Source organism: Cervus canadensis, chromosome 3, assembly GCF_019320065.1.
Source record: "Cervus canadensis isolate Bull #8, Minnesota chromosome 3, ASM1932006v1, whole genome shotgun sequence".
Lineage (NCBI taxonomy): Eukaryota > Metazoa > Chordata > Mammalia > Artiodactyla > Cervidae > Cervus > Cervus canadensis.
The window spans coordinates 22,888,638-22,903,129 of NC_057388.1; the positions used below are offsets into that span (position 1 = coordinate 22,888,638).

General features: G+C 38.3%; 1 protein-coding gene across 2 annotated transcripts in view; it reads right to left on the reverse strand.

Annotated features, from left to right (window-relative positions):
- Window positions 1-14,492, reverse strand: part of CRPPA (CDP-L-ribitol pyrophosphorylase A) — a 397,343-nt gene that overhangs the window by 118,656 nt on the left and 264,195 nt on the right. Inside the window, exon 10 of one of the 2 annotated variants that reach the window (XM_043462761.1) lies at window positions 4,208-4,238. The exons of the other annotated variant lie outside the window; for it this stretch is intronic. Coding sequence (XP_043318696.1) covers window positions 4,208-4,238 — 31 coding nt within the window. The remainder of the gene's footprint in view (window positions 1-4,207; window positions 4,239-14,492) is intronic. 2 annotated transcript variants of the gene reach the window in all.

The window sequence follows — 14,492 nt, forward strand, 5'->3', positions numbered from 1 at the left end:
AAGCCAGAAAGATAAACACCAATACAATATACTAATGCATATATATGGAATTTAAAAAGATGGTAATGATAACCCTATATGCAAGATAGAAAAAGAGACACAGATGTATAGAACAGACTTTTGGACTCTGTGGGAGAAGGCGAGGATGGGATAATCTGAGAGAACAGCATTGAAACAAGTATATTATTAAGTGTGAAACAGATCGCCAGCCCAGGTTGGATGCATGACACAAGTGCTCAGGGTTGGTGTACTGGGAAGACTCAGAGGGCTGGGATGGGGAGGGAGGTGGAAAGGGGGATCAGGATGGGGAACACATGTAAATCCATGGCTGATTCATGTGAAAGTATGGCAAAAACCACTACAATATTGTAAATTAATTAGCCTCCAACTAATATAAATAAATGAAAAAAAAATAAAATAAAAAAAGAAGAGATGGCAGCAATATACAGAGGAACTATACAAAAAAGATCTTCATGACCTAAATAATGACAATGATGTGATCACCCATCTAGAGCTAGACATCCTGGAATGCAAAGTCAAACAGGCTTTAGGAAGCATCACTATGAACAAGCTAGTGTTAGTGATGTGATTCCAGTTAAGCTATTTCAAATCCTAAAAGATGATGCTGTAAAGTGCTGCACTCAATATGCCAGCAAATCTGGAAAACTCAGCAGTGGCCACAGGACTGGAAAAGGTCAGTTATCATTCTAATACCAAAGGAAGGCAATGCCAAAGAATGCTCGAACTACCTCACAACTGCACTTATCTCACATGCTAGCAAAGTAATGCTCAAAATTCTCCAAGCCAGGCTTCAGCAATACATGAACCAAGAATTTCCAGATGTTCAAGCTGGTTTTAGAAAAGGCAGAGGAACCAGAGCTCAAGTTGCCAACATCAACTGGATCAACGAAAAAGCAAGAGAGTTCCAGAAAAACATCTACTTCTGCTTTATTGACTATGCCAAAGCCTTTGACTGTGTGGATCACAACAAACTGTTGAAAATTTTTAAGAGATGGGAATATCACACCACCTTACATCCTGAGAAACCTGTATGCAGGTTAAGAAGCAGACATTGAACCAGACATAGAACAACATACTGGTTCCAAATTGGGAAAGGAGTACACCAAGGCTGTATATAGTGACCCTGTTTATTTAGCTTATATGCAGAGTATATCGTGAGAAATGTTGGGCCGGATGAAGCACAAGCTGGAATCAAGATTGCCAGGAGAAATATCAATAACCTCAGATACACAGATGACATCACCCTTATGGCAGAAAGTAATGAGGAGCTGAAGAGCCTCTTGATGAAAGTGACAGAGGAGAGGGAAAAAGCTGGCTTAAAACTCAATATTCAAAAAACTAAGATCATGACATCTGGTCTTACCACTTCATGGCAAATAGATGGGGAAACAATGGAAACAGTGACAGACTTTATTTTTTGGGCTCCAAAATCACTGCAGACCATGTCTGCAGCCATGAAATTAAAAGACGCTTCCACCTTAGAAGAAAAGCTATGAACAGCACGTTAAAAAGCAGAGACACTACTTGCCGACAAAAGTCCATGTAGTCAAAGCTATGGTTTTTCCAGTAGTCATGTATGGATGTGAGAGTTGGACTATAAAGAAAGCTGAGCCCCGAGGAATTGATGCTTTTGAACAGTGGTGCTGGAGAAGACTCTTGAGAGTCCCTTAGACTGCCAGGAGATCCAACCAGTCCATCCTAAAGGAGATCAGTCCTGGGTGTTCATTGTAAGGTCTGATCCTGAAGTGGAAGCTCCAATATTTTGGCCACCTGATGCAAATAACTGAATCACTGGAAAAGATCCTGATGCTGGGAAAGACTGAAGGCAGGAGGAGAAGGGGACGACAGAGGATGAGGTTAGATGGCATCACTGACTGGATGTACATGAGTTTGAGCAAGCTCCAGGATTTGGTGATGGACAGGGAAGCCTGGCATGCTGCAGTCCATAGAGTCATAAAGAGTAAGACACAACTAAGACTGAACTGATTCATAATCTAAAACTCAAAGTCAGGAAAGTGAATTATACCTAAGTGGGCAATTTCTCATAAACTGGTAAAGGATTACCTCACTTTATTATTTTATAACATATTAAACATTTGCAAGAGATCAGTGTTACTCAGATAACAAGATAAGGAAGCTGTGGTACATATACACCATGGAATATTACTCAGCCGTTAAAAAGAATTCATTTGAATCAGTTCTAATGAGATGGATGAAACTGGAGCCAATCATACAGAGTGAAGTAAGCCAGAAAGATAAAGACCAATACAGTATATTAACGCATATATATGGAACTTAGAAAGATGGTAACGATAACCCTATATGCAAAACAGAAAAAGAGACACAGATGTACAGAACAGAGTTTTGGACTCTGTGGGAAAAGGCGAGGGTGGGATGTTTCGAGAGAACAGCTTCGAAACATGTATATTATCTAGGGTGAAACAGATCACCAGACCAGGCGGGATGCATGAGACAAGTGCTCGGGCCTGGTGCACTGGGAAGACCCAGAGGGATCGGGTGGAGAGGGAGGTGGGAGGGGGGATCGGGATGGGGAATACATGTAAATCCATGGCTGATTCATGTCAATGTATGACAAAAACCACTACAATATTTTAAAGTAATTAGCCTCCAACTAATAAAAATAAATGGAAAAAAAAAAAGCTAAAAAAAAAAAACAAAAAAACATAGGTAGCCTAAGGATGACATGCTAAGGCTTCAAAATTCGAGAAAAGAAAAATGAACTTAATGATATTTAGTCTCCAGCTAACTGACAGTGTGACTCAGTTGCCTAAGAAAAACTAGGTCCTGAACCAGAGATTTTTCTGCCCTAAAAATGCATCACCGTTTCACTAACATCTGTCTCAAGGATGGCGTCAGGAAAGGAAAACATAGGGAATTCCCTGGTGGGCTGCTGGTTAAGAGTCTGCTTTGCAATTCAGGGGATGTGGGCTCCATTCCTGGTCAGGAAACTAAGATCTCACAGGCCATTGGGCAACCAAGACCTCGGTCCGCAGAGATTGAGCCCTCACACTCAAGAGCCCGAGGGCCACTAGAGAGCTTGCGGGCTGCAACTGCTAAGCCATTACGCCACAATTAGAGAGCCTTTGTGCCGCAGTAAGAGACCCCACGTGATGCAACTGGTACCCTACGCAGACAAATACATGGGTTTTTTTTTTTTTTCTTTAAAGAAGAAGCATGGTCTTTAAAAAAAGGAAAGTAAACCATAAAATTCACATGCTTCTTCTGAACGACTGGGCTAAAACGAGTTTATTTGCAACAACAGTCTTTTCACCTGCTTAGATAAAGGAAAACAATTCTCCTTAGATTCAGAAAAATAAGAAGGGCTGTACTGAGGAAAAATAAAGACAAAGACAAATGTTAATAATAAATTATAAGCAAGTAATTGTGACTTTCCCAGTAGACATAATAATATACTTGTTTTAGGAAGCTCTAAATTTCTGTGACCAGCAGCTAACATGTCTAATTAGTCCATATATTAAAGAGAATTTTCACACCCTAAATTAAAATATGCTATTAGAACCAAATAAAATATGAAAGTATATATCATGGGTATCCTATAATGTAGGGTGTGATTACTTTTTTTTTTAAATCCTGTTATTTAAAATTTATTTCTTTTAGGTAGTCAGTTAATTCATTTTTGGCTTCTCTGGTGGCTCAGTGCTAAAGAATCCACCTGCAATGCAGGAGACTTGGGTTCAATCCCCGGGTTGGGAAGATACCCTGAAGAAGGAAATGGCAATCCACTCCAGTCTTCTTTCCTGGGAAACCCCATGGACACAGGAGCCTGAAGGGTTACAGTACATGGGGTTGCAAAAGAGTCAGACACAAATTACTGACTAAACAACATTTGTGGTTGTGATTACTTCCGTTAATTTATGGAACTGATTCTTTGTCTTCCTGCTTAGAGAGTGCTATCTGCCTATATCCTCCCATTTCCTTTGCAAGGACAGAAAGCAAACAAAACTTTACATAACTTACCAGCAAATGATTAGAAACAGGCAGCCAGAGGAGAAATACTGGAATATTAGGAAATTTTTACTTTTGTAAAAATTTTTTATTTTAGAATAGATTTTTAGCCAAAAGGGCATCATTTTTAAATCTCTCCCTATTGAGTATCAAGAGGCACCTGTACAACATCAGCAAACATTTAAAATGTTATTCCTACCTTTTATGTAATCCAGCACTGACTGCCAAGCCTGTTATAATTAAAATATAATTTATATTAAAATTTAAACAATGAAATGTTTTGAGTATTTTTATATACTTGTCTGTGTTGCAGCATTTGCTTAATTTTGATTTAACCTCAAAACTTTACCCACCCCATCCCACCCCCCAACAAAGGAGAATTTTGTCCTAGAAACTGTGCTTTCTGTCAGTGGTGCTGCATGATTTTTTTTTTCCCCTTGCCAAAGACATTTAAGGCATGGTACACTTTCTTAACTTTGGACTTCCCTGGTGGCTCAGATGGTAAAGAATCTGTCTTCTACGCAGCAGACCCAGGTTTGATCTCTGGGTTAGGAAGATTCCCCTGGAGTAGGAAATGGCAACCCACTCCAGTATTTTTCCTTGGAGAATTCCATGGACAGAGGAGCCTGGTGGGCTGCAGCCCATGGAGTCACAAAGAGTTGGACATGACTGTGTCCAACACACACCACAGACACAATTTCTTAACAGGTCCACTTGCTCTGTGGCATCCTCCTGGCACCAACCCTGTTGATAATCCTGATATAAATACTTTCAAGTAGTTTACTTAGACAATAAAGGTGAACTGTACTATAAATAGTTTCCCTCCTCTCCTGTTGAAAACACCCTTTGAGTCCCATATACTTTCTTCACCTCCCTCCTCAAACTGGCAGAGGAAGGTTGTTCTTCTACACACTCTTAATTGGGTAAAAATGGAATTTACCAGGCAAGAGTACACGGAGTGGGTTGCCATTCCCTTCTCCAGGGGATCTTCCTGACTCAGGGACTGAACCTGGTTCTCCTGCATTGCAGGCAGATTCTTTGCCATCTGAGCCACCAGGGAAGCCCACATTAGAAAGGATTGCTTCCCGACTCCCCTTCCATCATAAATCAGGCAGTAGAGACACTGGGCAACTTCTCTGTGATCACACAAGGAGGAGCCTGACGCTCCACTGCTCTGGAACCGGGGCCGCAGGTAGAGTGGAAGTGTGGTTACCTCGCAGCTGCAGAGGCCGGCTCCATCCTCGGAGTGCGGAAACAGGGAGGAGCAAGCAGGGTGGCAGGTGATGTGAGGACTGCGTGCTTAGGGACAAAAGCGGGTGAAGAGCAGAGGACAGGAATGCCTTCCAATACAGGGAATCTGAAGCGGTAATTCTTCTTGCAGTGACAGCCTCTCACCCAAGAACATGACCGTTGAAAAGATGGTGTTTGGATATATGGTGTTTGGATATGTGACATTTCTATGCCAGGTTTTTAAAAATAGCAGTTTGTTAACATTGAGGTGGGGAAGAAACCCACATTCTGAGAATGTAGACAAATGAAGACCCCTTAATAGCTTTTCTTTTCTGAATTACATATGTGCAGTTATACACGTTTTGACCTGTGGCACTCGTATTTATCATGTATCACCTTCATAGAAGATCTAGAAAAAGTATGTAGGTGATGGATAAAGTATATTTAACCTGTCAGTCTCAAACCCAACTCATTTAAGGAACACTTCAGAGGAACATTAACAGTTTCTGGGGTGAGTAAAGATGTTTTAACAAGTATCAATATAGTTATCAAGCAGTCAGCAGTATACCTAATATACAACAGAAATGCTTTTCTTGCTAAGAAACTAAAACTGTCTTCTAACATTGAAATTCATGATATCCATGATGTGCTTTGTTTTTAGCTAGAGAAATCCACAATGCTCTCTAGTACTGTCTGCCTGCTCCTAATACAATGTAAGTTACAGTGAAGTTAAAAAGCTCTTATTTTTTCCATTTTGTCAGTTTTGGTGGGTTTTTTAAACTATTTTGTCTACTATTGTACCTTGTAAGTCTATAACATTAAATATAACATTGAACAATAAGACATTTCTAAAGAAACTAATAAACAGATGTTATATCTTAAGCAATATTGACAGGTTTTTAGGTTAAAACCACATGTAATATTCTTAGGTAAATCAAAAGATTACCTTCTCTACAAAAACTACTTACAAAATGGGCATATGTGCATTGGAATATCTCTGTAACAGAGAATCCATGAGCTACAATAGCTCTACTTAATCACACCCTATGAACTTTACATCTTCTCTTATTGTACAAAAACATGCCAAACAAATAAACAAACACTGCTTTTATGTAACCTAAAAACTACAAAGATGAGCATAACAAACGCTGATTAAATATTTATTGAATTAATAAATGAAGTTAAAGCTAGGCTGCCAATTTGAACAAAGTCAACATAATAAAAAGATGTAAGAAGCTGGTCACTGGATAAATATTTTTTCAATGGCAACAATACAAAAATCAGGCAAAGTGAATGTACACTTCTAAAATAGCAGCAGTCTTGGCAATAGCTTAAATTCTTAGCCATAGAACCAGTGAAACACTGAAAACAAACTCAGTTAAATTAAGTCTTGATAGCAACATCCTGATGTAACTCAGGAAACTGTTATATAATAATCCCAAATGTAAGAGAAAATGCAAGAGTCATGATTGGAAACCCTCATCTTACGAAGTAAGGGTGAGCAAATCCTTTCTGTAAAGAAGCACGTCATAAGTATTTTGTTTTATGAGCCAAATGACCTTTGTTACAACTACTCAACTCTGCTGTTACAGCATGGGAGTCGCCATAGAAAATACAAATGGATGGACGAAACTGCATTTCGAAAAACTTTAGTTATTAAAAACAAGCACTCCTCAGATCTGGCCCATGAGCAGTAATTTACCAATTCCTATTCAAAAATTTGCTTCCAACTAAAATCAGTTATACCTCAGAAGTCACCAGTCTTTCATGCATATAATCACAAGGAAAAATTATTAAATGAAAAAGAGAAACTGAGTTTTAGAGAGTCACAGAATTAGAAGAAGATAATAGTACCCAGTTCTAATTTTATTTTTTCCCATGAAGTACCCAAGCAACTACAAAGTCCTTAAATTGCATAATTTTAATTTTTAAAGTGGAAACCATGGAGATTTATATGGAATTCTTCAAAGAAAAATATCAATGAATTTTAATTACTTAGAAGACATATTTTTCAATTAATATATTCCAAACAGGATTTCAAAGGAGCTCTTACATTATTCAGCAAAAAAATTCAAATTAAGGACTTCTCTGGTGACCCAGCGGTTAAGAATCACGTGTCAATGCAGGGGACGTGGGTTCGATCCCTGGTCCTAGGGGATTCCACATGCTGCAGAGCAACTAAGCCCATGGGTCTCAACTACTGAGCCTGTGTCCTAGAGCCACAACTACTGAACCCCGCGAGCTCCAGGGACCACGCTCTGCAACAGAAGTGACCACAATAAAAAGCCTGAACACCACAACTAGGGAAATCCCATGGGCAGCAATGAAGACACAGTGCAGCCAAAAAGTTCAAGTTGAGATCAAAAGAGTCTGTAACATAATATTCATTCTACTTTTTGATGGATAAAATAACTAAGCTATAAACATTTCTATACATTTTAAAACCAATTATAAGATACACTTCAGGTCTCCGACTGAGGGAACAGGAGATAATTTTTGTTGTTTTCTGAACATCTGTGAATTCTTTATAGTTATACTCTCATATGGCTTGGTGGAAATGTACTGTATTTTTAGGCAGTACATGGAAACCAGTGGAAATAGTTCTCACAGGCACAGTTTTAACATTAGAGTGAACAAAATGGATTTGTAAACATACATAAAGGGAAATTGGAAAACTGGAAGAATTTTAAAGCCTGATGTTGAGAAATCTGAAACTGCTCAGTTTTAAATCTAACAAACTCAAATCACAGTACTCTCTAAAGTATCCTAATTTCATCTCCATTTCTATTGAAACTAAAAAGAATTCCATTAGGATAATAAAATATTTAAATCGAAGAAACAGAATGACAGCTTAAACAATGGGGAAAATCGTTTTGCCTGTTACTATGAGTCATTCTGGACTAAAAGTTATTGAATGTTTTTTTATCAATCCCAAAGCCTCTGAACTTTGACTTCATCCAAAACAATACTATGCCTCAAATCCAATGTGTATACAAAACCAGACTTTGCTTTAACATGGGCAGTTGTATAATTTTCCATATTTTCATTATTGGAAAAATGAACTCACCAATTAGGTGGAAGTTGTGTTTTTTATCGTAAAAGTAAATTATCCTAAAAAATCCATATGTAAGATTTACTTAATAGATATACCTAGAATTTGTTCTACAATATACACAAATGTCATATGAATGTTTCTTATGAATATTTTCCTTTATCTAAAACTCAGCAATAGGGGTTCCCAGGTGGTGCTAGTGGTACAGAACGCGCCTACCAATACAGGAGACTTAAGAGATGCAGGTTTGATCCCTGGGTCAGGAAGATCCCCTGGAGAAGGAAATGGCAACCCAGACCAGTATTTTTGCCTGGGGAACTCCATGGCAGAGGAGCTTTGCAGGCTACAGTCCATTGAGTTCCAGAGAGTTGAACATGACTGAAGTGACTTAACACACCCACATGCACACATAACAAAACTCAGCAATAGCAATCCAGTCTTTACCCTTTGGAGCTACAAATTCACAGAAGCCCCTGAGAGCCAAGAGCACAAAGGAACCACACAGATGACAGAGGTGGAGAAAGAGAGCCCCCTCTAAATCTTGATAAACTCTGAAAACTGCACATATATATACGGACTCTAATAAACACTGCAAAAGATTTGAAAACTGAATTTTGATGCAGAACACTGCTCAGGTCCCAGGCTTTTCCCTGATGGCACACATGTGAGATGATTGGATAACACTGCAAAAGCTTCAAAAACTGAACTGACTTTGAAACCACAGCCCTCAGGAGGCAAGGTAGTATTTGCAATCTGAACACAACTAGGTGGATACACTGTCAAAACAAAACAAATCAACATTTTTGGCAGCATTTTAGTGGGATTCAGATTTCACAGTATAATACTTAAAATGTACTGAATGCAAGAGAGAATTTAAATGGATATGAATTTGAGAAAACTCTGGGAGATAGTGAAGGAGAGAGGAACCTGGTGTGCTGCATGCGGTCCATAGGGTCGCAAAGAGTCTGACATGACTTAGCGACTGAACAACAACAAGAACTCAAGAACTCAAAGAAGCAGAAAAATCTCAACAACTGTCAAGGCAAAAGAAAATAAATAGACACCAACATGAGGGTGACCCAGACGGTGGAATTAGCAAAAACTTTTAAGCATGTATGACAACCATGTCCCATAAAGTGAGAATAAAAACTCTCAAAATGAAGTGAATGATATACGTCTCATCAAAGAAACCATAAACTATAATTCAACTAAAAAATGGGCAAAGAACTTGGGACATATTTCCAAATATGTGCAGATGGCCAATAAGCACATTGAAAAGATGCTAACCATCAGAGAAATGAAAATCAAAACCACAGTAAGACACCAATTACATCCATTAGGAAATCTATTATCAAAAGATTAATAAACAAATAACAAGTGTAGGTAAGGATATAGAGAAAATTGGAATGATTGTGCACTGCCAGTGGGAATATAAAACAGTGTAGCTGCTAGGAAGAGTGGTGCAGCAGTTCCTCGAAAAATTAAAAATATAATTAAACATATGATCCAGCAGTTTTATAGTGCTCTGGTTATAGTACACACAAAATGACTGAAAGCATAATCTTGAAGAGATAGTTATATAACCATGTTCATAACAGTATTACTCACAATAATCAAAGGTAGAAGCAACTATGAACAGATGAATGGATAAATAAAAGGTTATATATACCTACAATGAAATATTATTCAACCTTAATAAGAAAGGGCATTCTGACACACACTAAAACATGGGTGAACCTTGAGACATTATGCTAAGTGAAATAAGCCAGTCATAAAAAGAATGATACTGTATGGTTCTACTCAGACAAGGTAATTTACAATGGTCAGATTGATAGAAATAGAAGGCAGAATGGTTGTTGCCAGAGGTTCAAAGTAAGAACAATGAGAGGTTAATATTTAATGCATAGAGAGTTTCAGTTTTCCAAGATGAAAAATGGAATGCAAGGATGGATGTACAATAATGTGAATATACCTAATGCCACAGAGCTGCATACTTAAAAATGGTTAAATTTTCTGCTATATATATTTACAAAAAATTTAAACAATAATTAAAAGAAAAATAATTATAAAAAAGGGAAATTCTGTAATTTGAAAAAACAAGAAATTAAATTTGGTATGGATGGTGGTGGTTTAGTCGCTCAGTTATGTCTGACTCTTTGCGACCCCATGGACTATAGCCTGCCAGGCTCCTCTGTCCATGGGATTCTCCAGGCAAAAATATTGGAGTGGGTTGCCGTTTCCTTCTCCAGATCTTCCCAACCCAGGAATCGAACCTGGGTCTCCTGCATTGCAGGCAGATTCTTTACCAACTGAGTTATAAGGGAAGCTCTTGGGATGGATGAGTTCAATTAAAAAAAAAAAAATCAAGGTCAACAGAGCAAAGACTTACGGTGGAGATAGGTCACTGAAATTTTCAAATCTGAACAAAAGAAGGAATATAATTCAATCAAGTCAGTAGAGTCTCAGAAACTTGGTGGCGGTGGTGTAGTTGCTAAGTTGTGTCCAATTCTTGTGACCCCATGGGCTATAGCCCTCCAGGTTCCTCTGTTCATGGGATTCTCCAGGCAAGAATACTGGAGTGGGTTGACATTTCCTTCTCCAGGGGATCGTCCCAACCAGGAATCAAACCGGGGTCTCCTGCATTGCAGGCAGTTTCTTTATCGACTAAGCTACAAGAGAAACCACCCAGAAACTTGGAGGACAATATAAACATGAAATCTGACATGCATATTCTTAGAGCTCTAAAAGAAGGAAGAAAGAGACTGATGCAGAAAAAAATATGCATATTTTAGAAAAGAATGACTCTCCAATACACTTGAAACTAGCACAATACTATAAATCAACTATACTTCACTACAAATGTTTTTAATAAAATATAAATTAAATTGGAATGCTAACAAATACTTAAACAAATTACTGTATAAAAGAATAAAAAGAAACAAAAAATGGTATTCAAACACAAAACAATTATAAGTGGTAGATGTAAGCTTGACCATGTCAGTAATAGCATTAAATATAAATGGTCTACACAAACATAAAAGAAAATAAAGCAATTTGGATTTAAAAAAATAAGTAAATAAAATACTGACTACAAGAAACCAATATTAAATAAACTGATATTGTTAGGGTAAAACTAAAATGAAGGGCGGAAAAAATCAACCATGAATACATCAACCAAAAGGAAGCTATAATGACAGTATTAAATCCAAATAAAGAAGACTATGTTTTGTTTAGTCAATAAATCATGTCCAATCCTTTTGTGACCCCATGGACTGTAGCCTGCCAGACTCCTCTGTCCATGGGTTTTCCCAAACAAGAATACTGGGGTGGGTTGCCATTTCCTTTTCCAAGGGATCTTCCCAACTCAAGGATCGAACCTGGGTTCCTACATTGCAGGTGGATTCTTTCCCATTGAGTCACCAGGTAAAGGAAAATTCCCATAAACAGGGCATTACATAGTGATAAGGAAGTTGATTCACCAAGAAGATACAGACCACATCCCATGTCCTCAAATAAACTTTAAACATTTTGAAAAATTGAAATCATATAAAGTATATTCTTTGCCTATAATAATACCAAAAAAATCAATGGCTGACATATGTCTTGAAAATCCCCAAATATTTGGATGTTAAATGTAGTCCACTAGAGAAGGGAACAGCAAACCACTCCAGTATTCTTGGCTTGAGAATCCCATGAACAATATGAAAAGGCAAAAAAATGTGACACTGGAAGATGAGTCACCCCAGGTTGATAGGTATCCAATACACTAATGGAGAAAAGCTGAGAAGTAGCTCCAGAAGGAATAAAGAGCCTGGGCCAAAGCAGAAATGACACTCAAATGTGGATGTGCCTGGGGTTGACAGTAAAAACCGATGATGTAAAGAACAATTTTGCATAGGAACATGGAATGTTGAATTCGTGAATCAGAAAACTGGACATGGTCAAGCAGAAGATGGCAAAAGGAGATATCATCATTTTAGGAAAGAGTGAACTGAAATGAACAGGAATGGGCAAATTTAATTCAGATGACCATTATATCTACTACTGTTGCCAACAATCCCTTATAAGAAATGGAGCAGTTCTCATAGTCAATAAAGGGTCAGAAATGCAATACTTAGGTACAATCCCCAAAACGACAGAATGATGTTTCCAAGGCAAACCACTCAATATCACAGTAATGCAAGTCTTTTCCCCAACCAGTAATGCAGAAGAAGCTGAAGTTGAATGGTTCCATGAAGACCTACAAGATCTTCTAAAACTAACACCAGAAAAAGATGTCCTTTTCATCATAGGGGACAAGAATACAAAGGGAGGAGCAAGTCAAGAGATACTTAGAATAACAGGCAAGTTTGGCCCCGGAGTACAACATGAAGCAGGGCAAACGCTAACAGAGTTTTGCCAAGAGAACACACTGGCCATAGCAAACACCCTCTTCCAACAATACGAGATGACTATATACAAGGACATCACCAGATGGTCAATACTGAAATTAGACTGACTATATTTTTTGCAGCCAAATAGGGAGAAGCTCTATACAGTCAGCAAAATCAAGACCTGGAGCTGACTGCGGCGCAGATCATCAGCTCCTTACTGCAAAATTCAGGCTTAAATTGAAGAAAGTAGGGGAAGGCACCAGGCCATTCAGGTATGACATAAACCAAATCCCTTATGATTATACAGTGAAGGTGACAAATAGACTCAAGGGGTTAGATCTCATAGACAGAATGCCTGAAGAACTATGGACAGAGGTTTTAACATTGTGCAGAGGGTAGTGACTAAAACCATCACAAAGAAAAAGAAATGCAAGAAGGCAAAGGGGTTGTCTGAGGATGCTTACAAATAGCTGAGAAGAGAAGCAAAATCAAAGGAGAAAGGGGAAGATATATCCAACTGAATGCAGAGTTCCAGAGAATAGCAAGGAGAGAAAAGAAAGCCTTTTTAAGTAAACAATGCAAAGAAATAAAGGAAAACAATAGAATGGGAAAGACTAGAGATCACTTCAAGAAAACTGGAGATACCAAGGGAACATTTCATACGAAGATGGGCACAATAAAGGACAGAAATGGCATGGACCTAACAGAAGCAGAAGAGATTAAGAGGAGATGGCAAGAATACACCGAAGTCTATACCAAAAAAATAAAGTCTTAATAATCCGGATAACCACAATGGTGTGGCCACCCGCCTACAGCAAGACATCATCAAGTGTTAGGTCAAGTTTGCCTTAGGAAGTATTACTAAGAACAAAGCTAGTGGAGGTGATGGAATTCCAGTAGAACTATTTCAAATCCTAAAACATGATGCTGGTTAAGTGCTGCACTCAATATGCCAAAAAATTTGGAAACTCAGCAGTGGCTACAGGACTAGAAAAGGTCAGTTTTCGGCCACTGCCAAAAAAGAGCAATGCCAAAGATTGTTCAAACTACCATATAATTGCACTCATTTCACATGCTAGCAAGACAATGCTCAAAATCCTTTAAGCTAGGTTTCAACATTACATTAACTGAGAACTTCCAGATGTACAAGCTGTATTCAGAAAAGGCAGAGGAACCAGAGATCAAATTGCCAACACCCACTGGAACACAGAAAAAGCAAGAGAGTTCCAGAAAAACATCTACTTCTGCTTCATTGACTATGCCAAAGCCTTTGACTGAGTGGATCACAACAAACTGTACAACATTCTTAAAGAGATGGGAATACCAGACCACATTACCTGTCTCTTGAGAAACCTGTATGCAGGTCAAGAAGCAAAGTTAGAACTGGACATGGAACAATGAATCAGTTCAAAATTGGGAAAGGATTACATCAAGACTGTATATTGTCACCCTGCTCATTTAACTTTTATGTAGAGACATCATGCGAAATGCCGGGCTGTGGAATAAAGCTGGAATCAAGACTGCTGAGAGAAATATCAATAACTTCAGATATGTAGATGATACAACTCTAATGGCAGAAAGAAAAGAGGAACTAAAGAGCCTCTGGATGAAAGTGAAAGAGGAGAGTGAAAAAGCTGGCTTAAAACTCAGCATTCAAAAAACAAACATCATGGCATCTAGTCCCATCACTTCATGGTAAACAGATGGGGGGAAAGTGGAAACAGTGACAGATTTTATTGTCTTTAGCTCCAAAATCACTGCATATAGTGACTGCAGCCATGAATTTAAAAGACGCGAGGGTAGGATGTTTCGAGAGAACAGCATTGAAA